Consider the following 24,869-nt stretch of genomic DNA (forward strand, 5'->3'; position numbering starts at 1 on the left):
TAATAGAAGAGCAATAGAGACTGAGAAGGGGCTAGGGAGAGTCTAACCTATTGCCATTGATGCTGGTATGGAGAGGAGTCTGGGCTAATTGCTTGGACCATGAACCTCAGGGCTTTCTTTGGGCCAGCTGCCTCCCACAGTCACTGCTCACCTGTCAGTGGGTGGACCTCAAAATTTGGGATCTGAGGTTATAATCCCAATTCATTCCTGAGAGGCAGCTCATGGAATGAAAAGAACACTGAACTTGAAACCAGAAGACCAGGATTTACATTACTGTTCTAATAGCTGTTAGCTCTGCGATCACTGGCAAGGCACTGAATCTCTGAACCCAAGTTTTCCCAGTTGTTAAATAGGGACATCTGCTGACTACTTTATGGCATCGTGGTGAAAGTGTTTTAATACTACAAATGTAAACTATTTCTATCCCATCCTAGCAGGGCTCTGGGCCTGGCATTAATACATGCTAGGGCCATGGTAAACCAACCTTAGCCCAATTTAGATGTTTAAAAACCAATAGATCCTCATTATCTACAGGGCTAGCTTCTAGCCTGGCATTCAGCTCGTGCTATTCCAAATCTGAACCCTTCTGCTCCAACTTTATTTCAACTTTCAATTGGAAAGGATAGAATTTGGAACTCAAAACTTTTTAAAAAAACGTTAAAAATTGTTTTAACATGTGATTGGAGAAAAAAAATTATTAAAAAAATAAAGAAAATCTCACTTGTCCCTATGAAAAACCATGCTCATTTCTACCTCTCCCTCATTGGCTAGCTGATGTTCCCCTAGCTGCAATACTCCCCACACCTTAATTCCTCTTTTTTATGTATTCAAATCTTCCCCCTCCTTCAGGAGCCTACTCCCATCTCCTCCCGGAAGCCTTCCCTGACTTCAATCTACTTTAATTCCCCTCCCCCACTTTCTTGAATTCAACAGAGAAGTGATAAACTTATAATGCCCTTTATTATTATTCTTTAATCCTTGCATCTGTGTTAGTTTTCATTCCCTCTACCTAGACTATAAACTTGTTTAAGGCAGAGAACTTGTGCCTTTTTTCCTACTCACATTATAGGTCTGGAAACATAGCTGGTAGTAAACAAATAGTTGCTTTTTAAATGAAACAGTGGAACTAATTCAAGGTGATGTCTTCTGGTGCTGATTTTCAGAAATGGAATTGACTATTTCAAGATTGGCACCCAGAAAATCATTCATTCCTATTGGCTAGTCATGGACCAAGACAGACCCTTAGGACCCTTTAGTCTGGTGAACCATGTTGTTGTCATTGTGTTTGTCCTTCATTTTCAAAGAAGACCATGACATCAGAGGAATGATGACCTGACTTGCACTTGACTTTGTTTTGAGTGAGGGAGGGCTGTGCAGGTCACCAGCCTCACTTCTCCTCCTGAGCCATTGATGAACCATGAATCATTTACTAGATGGCACAGTGAGTAGAGTCCTGGACCTGCAGCCAGGAAGATCTGAGCACAGATTTGACCTCAATCATTGGCCTCAGTTTCCTCATTTGCAAAATGCGGATAATATCACCTACCTCCCAGGGTAGTTGTAAGGATAAAATGAGATATTTGTATAAATCACTTTGTAAATCTTGAGGTGCTATATAAAATACTAGTCATTATTTCTCTCTATGTCTGCCACAGATCCTAGTCTGGGCCCTTATCACTTGTTCCTGAATTAATACAAAAGTCTCCTGTAGGATCTCTCTATTGCCCCTTCACTCCATCCTGCATCCATCCTACTTCCTCTTCAGGAGTTGTATGTGATGCTGTATGATATACTTATACATAGGGGGAAAAAAATCTTCAAAAATCTCGTTTTAAAACTTTTCTGCTCTCTTCAAGTGTGTTTAAAATATTTATATGATAAAAGTGATTTTTTATCATGTAAAGAATTTATACGACAAAATTAGTTACTTTACTGAGTAATGAGATAGAGAGCTTCTTCGCAAGGAATTATTTCATTGAAATGAAACATTGATAAAGGAGGAAAAATAGAGCTAAGCTGTAGATGTCGCTGAGGGGAAATGCTTGGAAAACAGACCATCATGGGTGAAAGTCAGAGTGATGTAAATTGTGGCTCAATTTGAGGAAAACCTTCCTAAGTATTACAATGGTCCCAAAGTAAAATGTGCTGCCTCGGGGGATGGTGAACACCTGTTACTGGAAGTCTTTAAGCAGAGTTTAGATCCCTTCTGAGAGACATTGAAGTAGGTATTCCCAATATAAACCCTTGAGATCCTTTCCAAGATTAAGACTCCAAGATTAATTTTTCTAATGCATTGCTTTCCTGAAGTCACCCTTGCTTAAAAACCTGTCATGGCTACTTACTGATCCATGGGCTTTTTTAGGTTGACATTCAAGGTCCTTTGAAATCTGGCCTCCACAAATTTGTACAATTGAATTGAAGAACCTCTTCCTACTTGCCTACGTAGACCCTCTGTTTCTGGCAGGCTCAGCTGGTTGAATATACTAGGCTAATTTCTGTCTCTGGGCCTTTGCTCATGGGATTTCCTCTCTCCCCCTGTGTGGCCACTTGGAATGCACTCTTCTTTCCAAATCTGATCCATCTTTTAAGACTTGCCTCAGTTCCCACATCTTTGTGATAAGTGCTTTTTCTGCGTTTGATCAAATATTTCTTTCCATTTTATTTAACTGCTTCATGTGTGTTAATCTTGTTTCCTTGAGGGTGTAGAACCACAGCTTGCAGGCTGTCTTCCCCTAATTGCCGGGCACAGTAATGGACATGCAGTAGGGACTCAATGAACATTTGATGGATTAGCTTAAGGACAAATTATTTACCAGAATGGGGTTTCAACAAACATTGGCATGTGATCATTCACGGGTCATAGGGAGAAGGGGGTATCCATGAGAAGGGAGGAGGACCAAGCAGAGGAGAAAACACCAACACCAACAGGAAAGACAGAAACACAATGACTGGCATGTCACTTTTCATAAATTTCTTTATGAAATTAAATGTCGCCTCTGGTTTGGAGAAAGGCATAGTGCAAGAATGACTTTGTTTTTTTTACATGCTATACTGAATTCATGGTATCCTGGGACATCCAAATCCAAACTCAATGACCAACTGTCACCACCAGCATCTCAAACCCCCTCTGCCTCCTACTGGGTGGAAGCCTGTGCCAACCTCCAAAAGTCATTTCTTCTAGAATGATGTTTGATTCCCACCTCCCCAAATGCCTTGGGCGCTACAGAATTCAGTCGTTATGGCTTCTAGCTCTCACTATGGTAAGGCAAATCTTTTTCTGTGACTAAACCAAGAATTAAATCAATTCTATCTCTCCTTTGTTAGAAAATCAACCCAACCCCTCCCCCCACCCTCAAAACCCAACAACATCAACAACAAAAAATAACGGAAACAGGCATGAGAGTCACCACAGCTGACGAGACAGGTTACAAACCTTTACAAAATACGCAGCTGACTGTATTTGTTTTTGTTTTCTTTTGACCATAAATAAACACATTACACATGAAGAGGGCATTTTTCATTGGCCAGGAATGGAGCAGAATTGAGGAATGAACTGGCAGAAGCAATGTCTCGAAGGGGATGGGACAGAAAGTCAAGAACAGCTCTGATCCAAGATCTGCTTAGGCACCGTATTCCCGTTTCCTAATTTACCTAACTCGAAGGAGGTGAAAAACACATCAGAAACTAGGTTGCAAGTTTCTTGTACTTTACTCCATGCGGTAGCTGAATGGTACCATTCGACATGGACTGGGGAGGGGCTCACCCCATAGCTAGGGAAAGCCAGAAAGAAGGTAACAAGGGTCAGTGAGACATATACAAGCCCTATCTAGGCAGACAGAAAACAAGGCCAAATGATTCGTTACACCTGCAAAGAAACCACTGTGAGGCCATAGGAGAATTTCCAAAGAAGAAGGAGCCTGGGATTGACCCTTGAATATAACAACAAAAACCTGAAACACAGGATAGAAGTCAAGTCAATGAGAACCCATAGTTCTGAGTATGCTCAGTCAGTGCCAGTTGTTGTTCCAGGTGGGGTTCCTCGGGGCCAGTGAGAAAGGTCAAGATGGTGGCCAAACCAGTTAAAAGTTAGAGTCCTTTTGGTGGGCAAATGGTTGGGGGAAGAGGATGAGAGCTGCCCCAGTGTCCCCAGCTTGGTGGGGCAAAAGGGTGTTGCTGGTAGGGTGGCTAAGAAAGATCCAACACAAAGGACAGTCTGTAAGGGGATCCTTGGGGGGGTCCATGGTCTTGTTTAGGATGATCTCCCCAGCTCGCCCTTAACGTCAAGGAAGTAAAACAACAAAAAAAGGCACCAACCCCAATGGCACCAAAATGCTGCCTCCCCCACCTGGAAATTCAGTTTGCAAAATAAATAGGGAGAGGAGGGAGGTGGGTCTGGGGATATGGAAGGGGGGAGGAAGACTTGGGAATGGAGTAGAGAGGGCTGGAGGAGCCGGTGATGAGTCCATTTGGGGCTGATCCTTAAAGTGCTTTATTGGAAGGGGTGAGAAGAAGGGAGATGCTGAGGCACGGGCACAGGGGCCACCCCCTCCAGCTGGTCACTTGCGGAAGGGGGTCAGCCTGCTGATATTCTGCCAGAAGTTTGATGGCTTCCGCTTGGGTTCGGCCAACATGAAGACTTGCTGCTGTGGGAGGTTGGCGGGCAATGTGGGATGCTTCTGGCGCATCAGGAAGTCATAGTAAGGCCGGTTCACGGCTGCAAACAGGAGGGAGAAGGAAAAAAAGCCTCAAAAAGTCATAGAATATTTCTCAGCTGGCAGGGACTTTGTTAGATGATATTGTTCCAGCTCCTTCATTTTACAGATGAGGAAGCTGAGAAGAGAAGTGACTCACCTAAGGTCAAAGAGATATGCAAACTTCCACTTAGAGTTAGAGGGACCTCTCTTTGCTGGAGAGAGAAGTCAATGTGGTCTGAGAGGAAAGAACCTTTTTCTGGAGTCAGAGGATCTGGGTTCAGATCTTAGCTCTGCTACTTACTACCTGTGAGGAGGTCATAGGCAAATCATTTCCCTTTTCTAGGATCACTTACTCATTGATAAAATAAGAGGTTTAGGCTGGATCACCACTAAGGTCCTTCTGGCTCTAAATCTATGATCTCATGGATTCTATCAATGTAGCAGGATACAGTAGGGGAATTTACTAAAGGAACCCTCCTCTGAATCCTTTAGTAAGCACACTTTACTTTCTCTTTCTCTGTGTATGCATATCATATTACCTAATTGTTATATATTAAATATGTTAATAATATGATGTTTTCTATTTATAAAATATTTTATGTATGTAATACATACATGTTTGTCATCCCTTCTACCTCCAAGTTTAGTTTATAGGTTATAGGTTGGGGGGGGTATTAACATATATTGGATTTGCTGACTGACTCCTATGACTTCTGCAATAATGTAATAAAAAAGATCAATAAGAATTCCATATAGAAACCAAAGGCTAAGAAAGGACAGATATGGCAAGTTTTAGTGACTTTATTTGCCTGGGGTGGGGGATAGGGAGATAGACAGGAAATGGACTAGGGCTGTAGTGGGGGGAGGGTTGAGTTCTATGGCTTAGAACACAGGGCACTTCTGGTGGTTCTTCACTCACCTTTGGGTTTCCCACTGGACTGTTGTTTGTTTGCATTCAGCATGGCCTGTTTCTTCTGTACCTCTGTGATGGAGAAGCCTGAGGGAGAACAGAGAGGAGGTCAGAGGGCATCCATGGGAGATCTCATCTCCCACATAGCCAAAGCAGTCAAGAAGCATGCGGAGGACCAAGTTATTATAACTTTGGACCAACTCCAGCATGCCTTAAATAATCTTCCATAACCCCCATATTTCTCCTCATTTCTAAGCAGTCTCAATTCTCTTTTTTTTCTTCTACCTTCTTCTTATACATCTTTTTCTTCTTCCATGTTATACCTTACATATTTCTATTGTGCTTTGTGGTTTGAAAAGCACTTTCATCCTTGAGGTAAATCATGTAATTATGAGTATGCTGTTTATTCCAGTTTTATAGATGAGAAGATTGAGGTTCAGAAAACTAAAAAGACAGATGACACAGGGAAAAAGTATCTCTTATTTTTCGTGGTCAATATGCTTCTTCGAAAAAAGCTGTATTTAACCCAGACATTTGTGAATCAAATCACTTTAAAAATACAACACAGGGGAATGATATGGAAAGAGATTACTGATTATACTTTAGCACACTCAACTTCTTTTATATTTGGAGTAAGAAAGATTAGGCGAAAGCTTGATCCCTTGATGTTCCTCTACCTCTAGAAAACCATCTCTTTTTGGTGTACGTATGAGGTCTCAATTATCTTGTTCCCTTCTCTAGCTTGGTTGGTTTCTTCTCCCACAGGAGAACTCTCCCCTAAGCATCAGCCCATACTGACCTTTCTTTCCTCTAAGTTTCTCAAGTACTTATACCTCCTGCTACATAATCTATCTCAATAGCTACCTCCTACATGAGTCTTTCTTGATTGTTCTCCACTTCCCAGCTCCTCCTTCCCAGCTCCCTCTCCCCCTAAAATCACCTTAAACCAATATATATTCATATTTCTGTCTCTAATTAAGCATAAACTCCTTGAGGGCAGGAACTCCCTATTTCATTTTTTTTGTTTGTTTTGTATCCTCACTGTGCTTAATAAATGCTCATTTCCTTCGTTAAATACCAAACAGAGGAGCTCATATTTTTATCCTAGAAGCAAGAGGAAGCTATTGAAGCTTTGAATAGGAGAGTGCCATGGTTAGACTGTATTTCAGCACACAGTGAGTGCTTAATAAAAATGTGTTGACCAAGAGCAGATGTGTGCATGTAGGGGAGAAGGCGCCACAGGGAGATAGGGGCAGGAGCGGGGTCATACCTGTCTCCTGGTCTAGTTGGACTTGTTTCCTTTCATTCTCAAAGGCCTTGAGCCAGCGCAATTTCTGTTCAGGTTTCTTAGCACAGAAGAGATGGCTTTCATCAGTTGAGCTGCAATGGAGCTTGAAGGCATTTTTGACACTGATGTTAAAGTCCTTGTCCTTCCCATCTTCCAAGTCCATGATCTCCATGTCATCCATGTTGATTCGGCCCTTGTAGTACAAGATGTCCCTCCGGAGAAGGTCCTGGAAGATGTGCACAGTGGGGCACTGAGGGCACATTCTTCACAACTTGACTTAGAACCAACTAACTTTGGGGAGCCACCCTGGTCTGACTCTATTTGGTGCCTGCCCAACCCTTGATACAAGGCCATTTTACATGGAAGAAGAGATTCACCAATATTCCTGTGTCATTTCATCTGTCATTCCTAAGGCAAGCATTGGGGTGCAGTGGAAAGAATTCCATATTTGGAATCACAGGGCCTGGGTTCATATCTTACCTCTTCCACTTCTCTGGCCCTCATTTTCCTCAACTGTAAAATGGACTAGATACCTTGAAGAATAATTATACATTTCAATCTATGACTCTGATATCTTCTGGTTTATGTAGTCAGAAACCAAAGGTAGGAGCTATTTTTTCCATGTGTCCTAACAGGGTCTGGTAAGGTAGGCTACAAGTATTATTTTCCCCATTTTGATGAGGGAAACTTGAGATGAGGAAACTGAGGCTGAGATCATATAGATCATAAGTGTCAGGTCTTGACTTGAACCCAGGTCTCCTGATTCCAAGTCTTGTGTTTTCCCTACTATCCCATGTTGCCTCTGGGATCTGCACATAGCAGATTTTCACAAGCAGATACTTTTCACTTGTTGGGTGAAAGTCATGGTTTGTTTTCTGCATCCACCATTTACATCCCAAACCAAATGGCTAAGCCAATGAATGTCTTAAGAATAACAAAAGTACCTTTAAATATGTACAACACTTCATGTTCACTGAAGCCCTCTCACTTTTATTTATCATCTTATAGGTCTAGAGCTAGAAGGGACCTTAGTCCCTATTACATAGAATACTACTTACTTCATGAGTTTGTATCTTAACTTATACTTATACAGTGTCCCAAAAGTTATAGTTCAGTTTTAGGCTACTACAGCTTAAAACTACCCTAAAACTTTTAGGGATACTCCATATTTTACCCCACAAACCCTAATACAATTTTAGGAACACAGCAATGAATAAATCTTAACTGGTTGATTGACTGATCATGGTCAGAATGTGAAATATCTTCTAAGGGAGTAGCAGAGAGTTAAGAATGTGATTTAGTGGAAGGCTCTTTATATTGGGTACAAGTGGAGGAAGACGGAGCCCAGGAGAGATATTATAGCTCAGGAGACATTTCAGGGAGAATCTCAGCATCTGATTTTGGATGAGCCTGGCTTCGTGCAAAAGATGTATTCTATAATGATACCTTTAAAGCAATAATGGAGAGAGCTGACATGGGCATCATGTTCTAACTTTTCTAAAAAAAAAAAACAAAACCCCAAAACTCACAAACGTTATCAGATTTGATCCCTATAAAAGTTTGGTGAGGTAGGTATACTACATCCATGATTGTTCCCATGTTATAGATGAGGCTTAGAGGAACAAGTTAGGACCCATAGTCATGGGCCCACAGTTAGTAAATGCCAGAGGCAGGAATAAAATCCAGGTTACTCTTGACTCCCCAATCCTGTGCTCTTTCTCTGCCACATAACTTCTTAGAATAAATATTATATTTCCCCTGACCTACTCTCTTATTTCTAAGAAGCTTCCAGATTTGCCTTTAAAGGGCACAGGCTCCTTTCACTTTAGTGTTAAATTCTCTTCCCTGATGTCCAGTCTTTATGACAAGTAGCTAATGATCTATAAGCAAACACTTAAGTCCACTAAGCTGTATTTGAAAGATACTTGCAATTAATTGATTTAGTACTTCATAATAGAAAAAAGCTCTTATGTGATATAAATATACCTTATTTGCAACCCATGGTCTGGGTTGTCAAGATGGGCCATATATGTGGGTTCTCCCTATTGTGTGGTTTATAAATTCCTATTTGATTCCCAGCTATCAGATTTGCAAAAAATAAGACCCTCTTCTATTGATTTCTCAATATTCCTGTACATATTTAGGATCATCCACTGAAAAAGGTCAGTCAACTTCAGTCTGCCAGATGAAGAAATGAAGGGTGACCAAGATAATGATCTAAATTAATAATTGACTGGTTTTCCAACTTTTTATCTGATTTCCCTTTATGAGACTGTTATCCTAGCTAGCTAGCCTCACTTTATGCATTCCAGTCTCTGGTCTTTTGCTTAGACTAGGGGTGTCAAAACTCAGCTGCATGGGCAAAACTCCTCCCTGCAGACTGATCCAGAAATAAAATGTAATTGGGAAATGTTTAACAAAATAAATAAAAATATAAATACATCATAGATCATGTTCATTTGTGATTTTCTAAATCAAAAAGTGCCTTGCAGGGATCCCTTTCTATTTGAGTTTAACACCATTGCCTTAGACTATTTCTCCTTCCTGAAATAACCTCCTCACACATTCATTTCTACCTATCAAAATCCTACCTATCCTTCTTGTTTTGGTTGCTTATCCTTCATTCTTGAAGAGGACCACAGCATCAGGAAGGTGATGCTATGACTTGCAGGTAGATTGGATTTAAGTGAGGAGGGCTGTGCAATGTTACTAGCCTCACTTTCTCTTCTGGAGCCATCTTGGTCCAATGGCCAGATAGAAATGAGAATGACTAAGGATGGCCCTGGATGCTGTGGGAGACCTGGGCTCTTTTTAAGCTAAGGTCTTTCCCAGGTCTCAGTCTGACACGTCTTTTAAGGCCTAGCTCAAGTTCTACCTTATTCATGAAACCTTCCCTCATTACTCCAGCCCACACTAGCCTCTTCCTCTTCTGAACTCCCATGGTGCTTACTGTCTATGCCATTTATTGGGTCTCTAGCATTTACTACCTTGTACCATTATTTAACTGTTTGACATTGACAGGCAGTGGAAAACATACTGGGTTGAGAGTCAGAGGAACTGGGTTGGAGTCTGAGCTCTTCCATGTTCTACCTGTGTGACCATGAAAAACCATTTAACCTCTCTGGGTCTCAGTACCTCATGTGTAACTGAAAGGGTTGGACTTGTGACATCTAAGGTCCCTTAGAGGTCTAAACTTATTTTCCTATAATCCTATCTCATCTCAAATAAACTGTGAGTACCCTGAGATTAGAAGTCCTCCTTTGCAACCTCTCCTGCTGTCTAGACTAGAGGTAGAAACACATTCTTTGACTAATTAGAAAAGCCAGCAGGCCCTCCCTCTGAAAAGAGAGGAGCCAGGAGGCCAAGTGGAAGAGTTTAATAGCAGATTGTCTCTGAGGAATAGATCACTTACCTGGTATAGACCTAGAACCCCAATTACCTTTTTACAGTAGATGAGCTGGTGGTCGAAGAGGAAAAACATTCTCTGTTGGCTCTTGGCTTGGGGCTGGGAGATTCTGGTTAATTCACCAGAGTGGATGAGTTCAGAGCTTCTGGCAAGGACATCTTCACCCTGGTAGGGGTGAAGAAGGGATCTGTGAGGCAGACTCCTCCCTACCCCTGACGAAGATCCAAACAATGGCTCAATGAAATGGGAACCCAGAATCACCAAGCTTCCCTCCTCACCTCTTCCAAGAAATTTCTGAACTAAAAATCCCTCCCATGGTTTTTAACTCCTACACCCCTTACAATCTAAACCACATAAATCAGAATGTGATTATACTATGTTAAATGCCATTCTTTCTTTGTTTCATGTGGGAAACAAAAGGAAAAAGTTCTGTTTCCACAGGGTAAGAACTCTCAGTGGTGATAGTTAATCAGAATTGTGACCTAGCAGAGTCAGGTAAATAAGGTCAGAAACTTGTAAGAGAGAGCCAGGGTTAAGTGTTCACAAAGGTCATAGCCTCTAATGTTACTGAATAAAAACTGCCCTGACCAATCAGAAAACAGTTAGGGGCTTTCAGAAAAACCCAAGAAGACAGAATTGATCCAGGTCAAACCAGCTGAGGTCACTGGCAGTGCCACCTAAAAATCCAACTGCCCTTGCTTAATGACATACAGTGGGCATGTCAAAAGATAGTGACCATGAGAGAATGGGTCTATCCATTCACTCTAATGTTATAAAAACGCCCTCATTTCCGTGTATTTCTCTCTCTCTACCCCACTTTTTGAAGATGAATGGAGTTTACCTTGGCCAAGGCATTCAATTCCTCTAAACTCTAATAAATTTTCCTTGATATCTTTCAGTGTCAAGTGTGTTTTTAACAATATGAAAGTTAATATTTTCTAATACAAGGATTGGGTAATGGCCATAAATAAGCTATTTGGCAAAAGGTGAATTTTTTGCTTGAACATGAAGCCTTGGAAATGAAGGAAGGGGCATATCAACTTTTGAGGGTATAAAACTATGGTATGTCATCTATATAGGGTCAACCTGCACAGGCTGATGAAGAAGCTGTTCTGATGTGGTGATAGGTTTTCAGTAATCCTTACCCTTGGTCAATATCTAACCTGTCATAGTACCAGAAATGAGACCATTAAAGTGTCAGTCAAAAAAAATCATTCTTAAGCATTACCTTCTCTGGTTGCCCTTCAAAAATGCAAATATCCCCAGAAAGGGGAGGTGGGGATAGGTAGTATATCAAGCTGTTAAAAGGCCTCCATACTTCTAGTGAATTAATTTACTAAGGAATTAATTCTCTCCTTTCCTATCTTTTCCCTGACCCTCTGGCCAGGTGGTATTACAGTTCTATTGGAATGAAAACATAGTTGGAGGATCAGATGGGATAATCTGGAAGTCTTGGTCCCTGCCAAGGAATAAGAGTTATTTGGGGGACTGTAGGAAGGATCTCTAAATAACCAAAGGGCAACATGGCACAGGAGGGAAGGAGCAGTGTCAGACAATAGGTGGGAAAGGTCTTCAAGGGGGAGAGGGGAGATGGGAGGGAAAATTTTGTCAGCTTCATGATTTTGCTGAGGACCAGACCTGCTTGAAGACATGGAAATGCATTTTTGAATAACAAGTGTCAACGCCTTTAGCCTTAGGAATGTTCACCACTGAGTGACTAACAAGGTCAGTGGAATGTCAATAATTAGTTTAGGACTGGATGCTGCTCAAGCACGGGATAAATAGGAGGTGGAGAAATGGACAAGCAGAAAAAAAAAAGTTAAGAGCCTTAGCGATCTAAGAGCCTTTCTTGTCATCACCTTTCCATTAAGAGGCACAAATGCAGGGACAGAAGGTCATGGATTATATTTATCAATTAGGTAATGTCTGCTAAGGGGGAAGAACAATTAGAAAAACTGTTTCTGCTTAACTTCCTGTTCTCAAGCATAATTATTTATTTGTCTAAGAACTCTGCCTTTTTTTTTTTTAAGCCCTATTAGAATGTGCAAGTGAAATTGCCTTTGGAAAATGCATTTACATTCCATACCAGGAAGTCAAGTTTAGTATGCTAATGGACTTAATAAAGGCTAGAAGGCTTATTTTAAAAAGCAGTTAGCCTTGGAAACTATTATGGGAATTTTTTATTTCCTCTTATTATTCAGGCCTCAGGGTCATTCCTCCTGCAGATTTTGGTTAACTAAAAGTCTGCCTTAATAATAACCTTACCAGACCAAAACCTGCTCTGTAGGTTGTGAAAATTTACTTAAAGCCTTCAACAGGCTATAGATAAGCCAGAGGAATAATCTCAACTATCTCTGACTCCTTGGTAACATGTAAATCTTTTTCCGTCATACTATTTGTGAATCGTCTAAATGTAGTTTAATCTGTACCTAATTTAGTTTACCTATAGAGTTTGCTTGATAAGGTTTGTCTCCTTAGCTAAGGTACGAAATTATGACTTGATGTTTAAGTTTGTTTAACTTTTATGACATTGAGCAAGTATGGGATTATGGATCCATTTTCTTTTTAGCTTTTATGGCCTAAGAGAACTGTACAAGATTGCAATATGTAAAAGAACGATTTTTCTGTCACTGTGACACAGCTTTGCCTAGAAGAAGCCCCGTCAGAATCCTCATGGCTTGTTCAGGTTTTTTTTGATGCCTGAACCTATGCTTGAGCATAATAGTAAAAAAATAACCCTAGATTTTTACCTCTGTAATTTCTGTGCTGTGACAAAAATATGTTTAGTAGCAGTTACCTGCCACATGAACTTAGAGAGGACCAAACAGAAGTCTCAACAGAAGCATAAAGCACCGGCCACAGAAAAATGTTCAATACGTGTTTGTTGATTTGAATCTTCCTTCAGCATTGACATTGACTGAGCTCCCTGTTCAACCATCCTATATTTGATATGTGTTAGGGTATGTGCATATAAGTCCTGTCCCTTCCACTAGACTAAGTTTCACATGGGGGGGTGACAATTTCTAACGTAGGTTTCCAGATAATCTGGTTCCTCCTCCAGTAAGGTTTTAATTAGACTGAACATCTGAGCTTCCTCATAAAAGAAGCATTCACGTAGAGGGGTTGGTTGTTCTTACCTCCCAGTCCTCTATTGAACTCTGCCATTGAGCGATTTTATCTATATTTTCAAGTCTCCTCTTCCGCTCATTGATAAGCCGGGCTACGTTCTTCATAGCATTTAAGGCAGCTTCTACATCTTTGAAATCCCTAAAGTAAAATACATGTTATTAGCAGCGTTATCACATACCAGTGATATAAACGATCATAGGATTGTGAATTGAAATCTGTGAAACATTATTTTCCTCCAGATACCTCAATGATAATAATTCACATTTGTGTAGCAACTTTAAGGTTTGCAAAATGCTTCCTCTGTAATAAACCTGTGAGATAGATTGGGACAAGGGCTAGGCCTGTGATTTCAGTGCTGTAGAGGACTCTCATTTGAGGAAACTCTCTACCAATGAAGCTTGGTACCTTCTCAGAAGGTCTTATAGTCTTTGGGAGTTTTTCAGAGGTCTGTGGAATAAGTGACTCATCCAAGTTCACCAAGTCTGTGTGTCTCAGAGGCAAGACTTGAACCCAGGTCTTCCTGGCTTTGAGGTCAACTCTACCCACTTTGCTATGCTGTCTTTCTGAGAAAGACTGTACAAGTATAATTGTTATTATTTTTACAGATAGGGAAACTGTGTCTCTGAGAAGGTAAGTGACTTGCCCATAGTGTATAAGTATCAGAGGCAAGTTTCAAACCTAGGTCTCCTGATTTCAAGTGGAGTGCAGCTAGGTGGTGCAGTGTATAGGTTGGGGTATAGGCTCTGGGAGCCCTCTAGAACTCTCCTTGAATCTTGTCACTTGATCTAGTGTTCTCCTGAGGCCATAAGCCTTCCATTCTCTGTTACCCTTAGCCTAGCTGAGTCCTCCATGGTCTGTTATCTCCAGGTAGCCTTCAGGTACTTCTCACCCTTAATCCCATTCTCTTGGTTTCTGGTGTCTGACTTCTAGTCACCCCAGTTCTATCAAGATCCTCCTTACCTCCTCCTCAAGACCCTCCCTAGACCCCTCCTCCCAGAGCACTTGTAGTTGTGTTTATCCTTTGTTTTCTAAGAGGACCATGACATCAGGGAATGATGACATGACTTGCAGTTGACTTTGATTTGAGTGAAGGAGGGCTGTGCAAGTTGACCAGCCTCACTTTCTCCTCCAGAGCCATCTGGGTCCAAGGACCAGATATGCATCAGGACAACTGGAGATAGCCCAGGATGCAAGGGGAGACCCTGACCCTTTTAGAATAAGGCCTTTTCAGGTTCTCACTTTGAGTGAGGTAATGCCCATTCAATGAATAGGCCTCTTTAATAAATGACTCAAGGGATGGCCCCTTTACTTAGAAAGAAAAAGAAAAAAAAAATCAAGCAGAACAGAATTGCTGTTCCAAAAAGAAACAGTTACCATTGACTTTCACTCTAAGCCAGGAGGGCCTAAAATAAACCTGAAAAGGATTTAGCCTAAAAGGGCCAGGATTCTGGTCTATCTCTAGTCTGGCTCTGAAGGAGAAAGTAAGGCTTGTGACCTTGCACAGCCCTCCCTCACTCTAATCAAAGTCAACTGCAAGTCATGTCATCATCTTGATGTCATGGTCCTCTTCGACAACAAAGGACAGACACAACCTGTGAGCAGACTGAGAGGCCTGAATAGGGACCCAGCAGTTGGGTAATTCAGCTCTTCCTCTGCCTCTCCCTCTCCCCTTCTTTCTCCTCTTCAAAGGAAGGTAAATTTTGATTACCAGAAACTGCCCAGTTAACTTGGGATTTACTTGCTAGATTTCTTTTCTTTTCTCCTTTCTTCCTCCCTCCCTCCCTCCCTCCCTCCCTTCCTTCCTTCCTTCCTTCCTTCCTTCCTTCCTTCCTTCCTTCCTTCCTTCCTTCCTTCCTTCCCTCCCTCCCTTTCTCTTTCTCAAAACCTTACTCCCAGTTCAATCTGAAGCTCATAGATTGGTCCCTGCCCAAGCCCCAGACTACTACATCACCCCTAGATCCCTCCCACAATCTTTCTGTGTATAAAACCTATCCCTTTTCCATGAAGGTGCTCAGATTCAATCTAGCTGAGATTCAATCTGGCTTGCTTGTCAATACAAGCCTCACAAATGCTTAGGGTCCTTAAGAGTTTACACTATATGCTAAATCTTACATAAACTTTGTTTTTCTTTGACTGAAAGAAGCCTTGAGTCAAATTCATTTGGGCAGGACCCAGTGTTGGTATTTTCAGTCCTGAGCACCCCAAAATCTCAACAGACAGAGTAGAGCCAGGAGGACCTGAGTTCAAATTCAGCTTCAGATACTTCCTAGCTGTATGATCTGGAGCAAGTTACTTAAATTCCTGTTTGCCTCAGTTTCTTCATCTGTAAAATGGGGACCATAATACCACCTACCTCCCAGGATTGTTATGAGGGTCAAATAAGATAATATTTATAAAATGCTGAGCACAGAGCATGACACTTAGTAGGCGCTTAATAAATGCTTGCTTCCTTCCTTCAGTGTTCTACTACACTGTCTTACAATATTTTATAGTTTACTTACTGTTCCAGCTTGAAGCTCTTCTGGGATCTTGAGAGATTTTATTGGCTGGAAGCAGCAGCCAAATCAATTCACAAAAATTCACAGCCCATTGAAACAAAAGAACTTGTTCTGCTTTGGGACCTCAAGTCCTTTCCCATTTCTGTCAGTTCCCTCATCAAAAACTTGCAGTGGCTCCCTATCATACACCATATACAAACTCAACTTTTCAGTAAGGATTTCAAAGCCCTCCCCAACCCTTTTAGCCTCAATGTCCCACTGCTCTGAAACACGTACACTCTCTTCCAGCAGGGCTGGTTTTATCCTTGTTCCCTCAACACACCATGTTCATTTCCTGCCTCATATCTTTACTTCACTTTCATGGAATTCTTAGTGATTTGAGAACTGACTCAGTTATCCAGGTTAAAAGGGAATAAGACCGGCAGAGAGCAGCAGAATCCACAGGTAATCCCAACCTTCTTTTTGGAGAATAATTAAATTGATACCCTTATACCATATAGTTCATCAGAGAAGTTACCAGGCAATATATTTTCTTTCTGGGGGTTACCTCAAAAAAGGAAGGAGGAATTTCTTTACCTGGATAACCAAGAGTTGAAACAAATGCCAAGAACTAAAAGAACTATAGCTAGAATTTCATAATTCTAGGTGAAGATTGTCAGCAATATTCTTGCCAATCAGGTAAGGGAATAAAGAGATGTGGTTATGGAAGCATAAGCTATATGGTTGGAATACCGTGCAGCAGAATTTAATAGTGTATATGAGCCTAGGGAGAAGGTAAATTTTCATTGGACCCCAGTGTTTGAGTGATATTACTGTGATTCCCAATGACTCCTCTATATGCACTACCTATTTTAAATTCCTCTTGAGGATACTTTTAGCTTCCTGAAGGTCAGGGTGACCCTCTTCTGGCAGAAACTGTATGACACCACAAAATTAGGTCATTGAACCAGGGTTGCTCAACCTTTTTTGATCTGTGATACAACCATGAAGTTCAGGCTACCCATACCATGGAGCTGCTCCCCATTCTGCTAAAGCCCTGTTCATCCATTACCAGCCCAGCTATCTTACCTTTACTTGGATTCTTTCCTGCTTCTGTTAATAGAGCCTCAAATAATCTGTCCTTCTGAAGATCAGTAAAGAAAGTTTCTAGGAACTCACTCTTTGTTCCAAGCTTGACAGGTAAAGGGAGAGAGATAGTCAACATCCAGGAAAGGCTGGTTGACTCAGCAACAACCCCAAGATGTCCTTCCACTTTTCCTTATCGGTACCACCATGTCCACCCTTTACCACAAGTCAAAAATGGGCAAGATAATTGGGTAGATCTCATGATCTTCTCAACTGAGGTGGCCTTTAAGTAATAATGAGGATGATAGCTAATATTTATAGAATGCTTTAAGGTTTGCAGGGCTCTTCATAAATATTATCTCATTTGATCCTCACAACAACCCTGGGAGGTAGATGCTACTATTAGCCCCATTTTATAGATGGAGAAGCTGAAGGAGACTGAGGTTAAGTGGCTTGTGTAGGATCACACAACCAGTAAGCATCTGAGGTTGGTGAACCCAGGTCTTCCTGACTATGGTCCAGCGCTCTGTCCTTTGTTCCACTAGCTGCCTCTGACTGGGAAATAGTGCCTCAGGCAGAGAGTTTCTCAGAGCTCAGGTCTCTGCTGTCATCTCCCCATTCCTCTCTAAACCTGCCAGGACCTCTATAGGCCATCAGGGTAAATGGCCCATATCACTGGCGTCCTGCAATGAAGCGCATCTGAAACCCAGCTTCCCTTGGCTCTCATGGTTTTGGGAATGGGAGAAGAGCTGGCCACAGGCCTCTATTGAAGGGAAGTGACTAACAGCGGCATCATGGAATTAAAGCAACACCAAATACAATAGGGTGGAGCCAAGGTCAGCTTACCTATGTTGGGGATTGGTGTACTTGAGTAGCTCAGCCAGCTGCAGGGGATATTTGCAGATCTTCTGCACTGGGGTCAGCAAGAAACCATCCAGGGAGATGTCAATCATTTTCTGGAGCAGCCGGCAGGCTTCAAAGAAGTACACGTATTTGTTGACTTTGGCCAGCTTAGAAAGCTCCACGCAGGCATTAGGGTGGTTGTTGCAGTACTCTGAATAGATCTGGAAATCATTTTGCTGCAAGGGAAGAAAAAAAAGAAACGTATTGTGCATTATAATTGTCCCCAACTTGTGTGATGGAGCAGCAAGATGCATAGCCAAATCAGGTAAGTGGTATATTTGGACCCACAGTTAGGAAGACCTGAGTTCAAGTCCTGCCTCAGACACTGGCTGTGTGATGGCCGATTCATCCACCCTCATTCAGTTTCATTTTCCTCATCTGTAAAATGGGGATATAATAGCATATACCTCTTCCCAGGGTAGCTGAGAGGCTAGAATGAAATATTTACACAGTGCTTTCCAATACGAAGTGTCACATAAATGCTAGCTATCATTACTAAGTGTGTGGTTGGTAGGGTGATGCCTCATTATAGGACTGGCGTCGGGGCCACCAGGGCTCTCAGTTTTCTGCGGCATTCTGAGGAGGATGTGCCATGCAGCATTATCCACAGGAATCAGATCAGAATTTTGCGCTATTGGTGAAGTCATATTTCTAGAACAGGTAGGTTTTTCAATAATAAGCAAAACATTGTCCACTTTTTGGATCAAAGGTTAACAAATATGACAGTACTTCTAAAAAATTAGAAGTTCTACAGAGAAGTAAGATAGGACAATTAATTACTATAATTTTTGACATCTGTCTTCCTGCCACAATTCTGTGTTTTTGCCACTGCAGAGATCAGAGTTTTTGGAACACATTTTGTCTACAAACTGGAGAATAGGGAAACCAATCCCAGATCACTGGATCAACTTCCCCATTTCCCTCCTTTGCCCCTGCTCACATGCTGGTGGATGAGATCACAGATCTATGTGACCTGGATCCACTACATCATTCAGCTGAAACTACTCTCTCCATAGTTTGTAGTGTTTCCTTAATTTGCCAAATCCCACCTCCAAGCACAAGACCAGTTAGCCTAGTTTCAGAAGAGAAAATATTTCCTTGTGAATAAACATCCGGCTTACTTACATATTCTAAGAAGCAGGAGCCCAGCTCACTGAGGTGGGGGTGGTCCTTGTTGAACTTCTTTTCCAGCGCCTTCACAAACTTTTTCTGGCACTTGTAAATCTCCTCGATATTCCCAAAGATTGTCTTCAGCTGCTCTTCTGTAAACATGTCTGCCCGCTTGCGGCACTGTTTGATGTAACCCTGTGTGCGAGACAGACAGGTGAGGAATGATCAGAGCCTGGGAGCCAGGGCTCTGCTTCCCTTCCCTGGGAGCTTGCAAAGATTTCTTCCTTCCTTTGAACTCCTGTTGGATTGATTACTCATCTTTCATTTTGATCTGTGTAAAGTATTGTGTGATACCTCAAGTATTGTTGTGACTTTTCACATTTGGACATCTCCTTTCCCTATCTAATCTGAAAATGCCTTGAGGCCAGTGTCTCCCAGAGTACATAGTAGGTGCTTAATAAATGTTTGCTATATTAATGAAACACAGGAGAAAGGGGAGGGAGCTTAGATCCTGTGGTAAGGATGAGGGTCTATAAACTTAGACCTTGGATTTGTCTGCCCAGATTAGGGACAAACATAGGATTGTAGAACTTAGAGGTGGAAAGGACCTTAGATCTCACCTCTCCTACTTAGAGTTTGTGTGACTTTGGGTAAATCACTTAACTTCCTTGGGCCTCAGTCTCCTTATCTGTACAATGAGGGGAATGGGACCAGATGGATTGTAAGGGCTTTTCCAGTCCTAGATGTATGATTCTTTAAATCACTGAGTGTAATCCTACATGGAGTTTAACTGTTCATTTTACAGATAAGCAAAGTGAGGATAGAGGAGTTAAGTGACCTGCCTAAGGTCATACAGTAAGTCAAGGAACTAAGATAAGTCTCCCAAAGGAAGCCTTTCTAAAGACAAGTAGAGTTCAATCTCTTTCTTTGATGGTCCAATCAATGTCACAGAGTGTGAGAGAGATGAAGACTGGAATTTAAAAAAAAAAAAAGAAATCAAGAATCACTAAATATCATTTTGGTACACAGACCATGCCAGCAGCCATGGCAGAGATTCCTTTTATCTCAGAATCCTGGAGTCAGAGGACCTTGGTTCAAATCCCATTTACTACTTATATAACCTTAGACAAATCATAGGCCAATCTGCTTTGCACTTTTCTCATCTGAAAAATCATGAGGAAAAATGGATTAGATGGCCTCTGAGGTCCCCTTCTAGCCCAGTATCTAAGATTCTAAGAACACTGGGTTGGAGTGCCTGGCTGGAAAGTTGGCTTGAATAACTGTACTTTGAACTCCAAGTTACAGTAGAATATTGTGGAGAGAGGTCAGTACTGGGAATCCTGAGATCAGGATTCTAATTCTAGCTCTGCTTCTAGCTGGCCTTATGACCTTGGACAGGTTCCTCTGTCAGAGACTTGGGTTTCCTTATCTGTCAAATGGGATGATGTCTGTTCAATACATTTCAAGAGGTTGGCTAAAATGAGGTCATGAATATGGAGTGTTTTGTGATGGAAAGGAGGCTGAGAAATCAACTAGCTCTCCCTCTTTACTCTACAGGTGAGGAAACTGAAGGTCTAGGAAGGAACATACTTGCTCAAGTCAAACTGATGGTTAATAATGGAGTGAGGGTGAGAACCCAGACCCCTTGAGCTTTGAAAAATATAAGGTTATATACATGAGGGTAAGGCCTTGTTGTCACACTCTTACTCGCTTTTATTTCAGAAATGAGAGCCCTGCTGGCCTGGCACCTAAGAGCACCTTCCCATCACTCACCTCACAGATGTCCTTCAGGTGTTTGATGTAGTCTTTCTCAGTGCTGATGATCTCATTGATCACATTGGTTCTCATCTGATCCTTGCTGGTCTGTGCTGTGCCTTGGCGCCGGGAGATGCTGCTAGTGTCGGCTTCTTTGCCGTCCTCGGCTTTAGCAGGGTAGTCTTCCATGGGCTCATCCTGGTTGACCCGAAGCTAAATTGAAATTTACAGAGCTGTCAGGACAACTGTTCCCACATGCTGGGGGGATATCCAGGGCCAGATTGAACCAGCTCAGGAAAGCTGATTGTTAAATTTTTAGTGATAGCCTTTATACCTCAGAAATTGGTCAACTCTGCAAATCAGGGCTTGTTTCATTGTTTTGTTGATTGCCTATACTTTAAAAAGTGATGGAAAAATGCTAATAATGCAGGTTAAACTTAAAAGTGTGTCATGAATACATTTTTCTTTTTTGGAGGGCACGAAGAGTCAGCTGTTAAACATTTACCAGCACAACCATGGATAGTTTATGACCTGGACTTTCATGTACAAAATGAGGCACAGTGGAATAGGGAGAAGACAACTTTCTCCAGCCATCCATATCCTTCCTTATATACACATATGCACATGCCCACAGTATACCATAAATAAGCACTAACTCATACATACAACAATTAGTCAACACACAAGCACTAGCCCATATTTACACCAATACATCAAGAACGTACGATTTCTTCACAATTAGGTGACACAATGGATTGAGCATTGGGCTTGCAATCAGGCAGACTTAGCTCAAAGCTGCCTTCAGACGCGAGCTTCTATGACTTTGGGCAAGTCACTTAACCACTGTCTGCCTCAACTTTATGGGGATGATAACAATAGCCCTTACCTTCCAGGGTGATTGTGAGGATCAAGGAGGTAATATGTATAAAGCACTTAGCCCAGTGCTGGGCCCATAGTAGGTCTTATTCAAATGCTAGTTTTTAATATTCTAGATAGGAAATGATACAACTCACAATATGTCTATAACGTGTACTGTTAGAAAATTGCTTGAGATACAGGAAAGAGAAATGGCCTATGGTCACATAGTGAACCAGTCAGTATTTATTAAGTACTAGCTCTGTGCCAGGCACTGTGCTAAGCACTAATCAATACCAGAGGTGGGATGTGAATTCAGGTTTTCTTGACTCAAAATCCCCTCTATGTTCATTATGGGAGCTGCCTTTATTGAAATAGACATAAAACCACATACATACATACACACACATGTATATATACACACATACATACACCCATATGTATATATACCTCTGTGTACACACACACATGCTTTGGTAAGACCAACACAACTACACACGTATACATACAATGCACACATTCATGAATCAACACACACACACACCATTCATACATACAACATATATTCCATTCTCATTCCTATCATATACATTTCCCACTATCTTTAATTTAGCCATACTAAATTTAATGCTGGATTATACACTTTTCTTTACTCATATCAAACATGTGATGTTATTCTAACGTCAGTGGTAACATGTGGTGGGATAGATGCTCAGCCATGGGAGTGTACAAATATTTCATATTAATGTAGCCAATGCTAATAGCTTTGGGGCACAATGAAGCAAAGGAAAATAACTTCCTTTCCTTATTTCCTTGAATATCATGAAGATGTCAATATACATGAGACTAGCCAGCTATTGGTCCTTTACTATGTTATACAAGAAAGTCAGGAATACTGAAGCATGCTAGACTCTTCTTTCTCTACTCCCTCCCTTTTCCCACCCTCTTTTCTGTTCATTCAACACAAAAATACAAAGTATGTCCTGTTTTTGTTTTACTAAGAACTGGAAACACATGATGGTCATTATTTGGGAAGTGGTAGAACAAGATGCGGTTTACCAATCAGTCAGTCAAGTATTTGTTAAGCACCGAAGCCTGGTATATGGCATACAGTTGTACTGTAAGCAACAACACATATGAGGAATTCAGAGAAGCCTGGGAAGACTTCTTTGAAGTGGTGTAAGAAGAAATAAACAGAACCAGGTGTACTGTTCATATATTTTTTGCATAATGGGATGATCTTTCCCATTCATTAATAGGCCCATGTAACTTGCTTGAGCCACATGAGTGTGTGGTGAGAGGAGCTTGCTGAATCGGTAAAACAGGAAGGGGTGAAGCAGGAAGGGGCAGAGCAGAAAGGGTAGAGCAGAGCTGAGAGGAAGTTGGACACAGCAGTTAGAGCTGAGGGAGAGAGAGGAAGCAGGCAGCAAGTGTTTGTAGAAAGGCCCTAGCAGAGGGAAGACTTGGGGATGGCGGTGCCCCTGCATTGTTATTGTATATAGATTTCTTTGTTGCTATGACAGATTTGGCTTTCTGTTATTGGGGTTTGGCTTTCTGGTGTTTAAGCAAATGTTTTGGTTCTGTCTTCCATGTGGAGAGTCTGTTATATTTTGCAATTCAGAATTATGCTGACATATTCATAGCCACTGTGAATATTGTGTTGGTGCTACACCTGGAGAACTAGATACACAGTTAATGCAGTAATGTAAATAAAACCAAAATTAAAGAACAGCTGTATTCTGATGACATACTGACTATCTGAAAGGCAGAGAACAAAACAAGCATTTTCCCTCTTTCAGAAGAGAGGCAGGGGAGATACGGACTTGGAATATGGTTAGAATGTTTACCTAGGATGGGGGAAGGATGGTATATTGGGAAATGACCATGGTGCTAAAGCAAAAGTTATCCATAAAGCTAAAAAAAATTAATTAAAAAAGTGAACACTATTGCTTTGGAAGCCAACATTTCTGGAAAAACAGTGAATATTGTTCTTAATCCATCATTCGTGGTGGGGAGATGGGGAGAAGGACTTTTAACTTAAACTAGAGCATCCCCTAAAGGAGCAATGCCTGCCCAGCTCCAAATGTAACTATGACTTTATCTTCAGTACAGACTTATTTGCAAAGTGAGTTGAATAGAATTGACACTCCTCCTGTACATCTTTCCAAATCATCTTATAGGGTCCTGTTCTCTGTTAGTTGATAACTAACTATTAATGCGTTATACGCCTCTATTCTAATGTTCACTAATGGATCACCCCTCTATGGGAGTATAGTGAAAGGCTAACAGCAGAATTTCAGATACTGTGGCAGGTTTGTGGGAAAAATATTTTGGGGTTGGAGACCTTTTAAAATACTCCCTACTATCATGCCATGTAGGCAGCCACCTATTCTGCCCATGCATAGGGCCAGACCTGGAGGTAATTCTCATATTTCCCTGACTAGAGGTGACTCTGGTCCCATTCGAGATTATGATCAGGGTAATCAGTCAATCAATAAATCAATAAACATTTCTTAAGAGCTTACTATGTACCAGACACTGTGCTCTAAGCTCTAAGGATACAACAAGAGTCAAAAAACTCCCTCAAGGAGTTTACAGGTAGGAAGAGGCACCAGTTCCAGAGAGGCTGTGACATAAGGTTAGGACAGAGTTTAAAGTTATTTAAACTGAAGTAGACAGGTACTATGGAGGGTCAAATAGTGAGACATACCCTGATCCAGACATACTCTGATCCTACAGGTTAGAGTGTTCAGACTTAAGGCTTTTGGCAGGGCCACAACTCTGCAAAATTATGAAACTGCTGTCCCCTTTGCTGTAGTCTTTTCTCTCCCTCTGCTTTCCCCTCCCCAATATTTACACTAGTACTCTTTCCTCCTGCTTTCCCTTCCCTCCTCCCTTATATTAAAACCCCACAGTTCAGGAAGGACCGGACATCTGATATGTATTAGTATGGACGAAAGTCACAGGATGATGGATGGAGAGGGAAGGAATCTTAGAAGTAATTTAGTCCAACACTTTTATCTCATCATTGAGGAAAATGGGGCTGAGAGAGAAGTAACTTGACCAGGGTCACACAGGTCCTAAGAGCCAGGTCCTCTAACCTCAAATCCTGTCTCTTTAAGTTTCCGTGTTTCTTTTTTGGCAGCAATTTACATTTTCGGCCTCATTTCTGGTTTCAGCTGTGGATTGGTCAAAGGAGTTCCAGTAGCCATCAAAATGTTGATGAGTAGGATTTGGGGACAGGGGGTCTCCCAGA

The 24,869-nt window shown here is 41.5% G+C and overlaps 1 protein-coding gene across 6 annotated transcripts in view; it reads right to left on the reverse strand.

Annotated features, from left to right (window-relative positions):
* Positions 1-2,956: 2,956 nt before the first annotated feature.
* ARHGEF4 (Rho guanine nucleotide exchange factor 4) overlaps positions 2,957-24,869 on the reverse strand; it is a 501,611-nt gene continuing 479,698 nt past the window's right edge. For all 6 annotated transcript variants that reach the window (XM_072613489.1, XM_072613487.1, XM_072613486.1 and 3 more), the window contains 8 exons: positions 20,777-20,971; positions 19,019-19,198; positions 17,837-18,069; positions 13,436-13,565; positions 10,332-10,463; positions 6,875-7,118; positions 5,614-5,691; positions 2,957-4,714 (listed from right to left, as the gene is read on the reverse strand). In XM_072613489.1, the coding sequence (XP_072469590.1) occupies positions 4,557-4,714; positions 5,614-5,691; positions 6,875-7,118; positions 10,332-10,463; positions 13,436-13,565; positions 17,837-18,069; positions 19,019-19,198; positions 20,777-20,971 (1,350 nt within the window). In that variant the 3' untranslated portion in view covers positions 2,957-4,556. The remainder of the gene's footprint in view (positions 4,715-5,613; positions 5,692-6,874; positions 7,119-10,331; positions 10,464-13,435; positions 13,566-17,836; positions 18,070-19,018; positions 19,199-20,776; positions 20,972-24,869) is intronic.

Source organism: Notamacropus eugenii, chromosome 5 (genome assembly GCF_028372415.1).
Source record: "Notamacropus eugenii isolate mMacEug1 chromosome 5, mMacEug1.pri_v2, whole genome shotgun sequence".
Classification (NCBI taxonomy): domain Eukaryota; kingdom Metazoa; phylum Chordata; class Mammalia; order Diprotodontia; family Macropodidae; genus Notamacropus; species Notamacropus eugenii.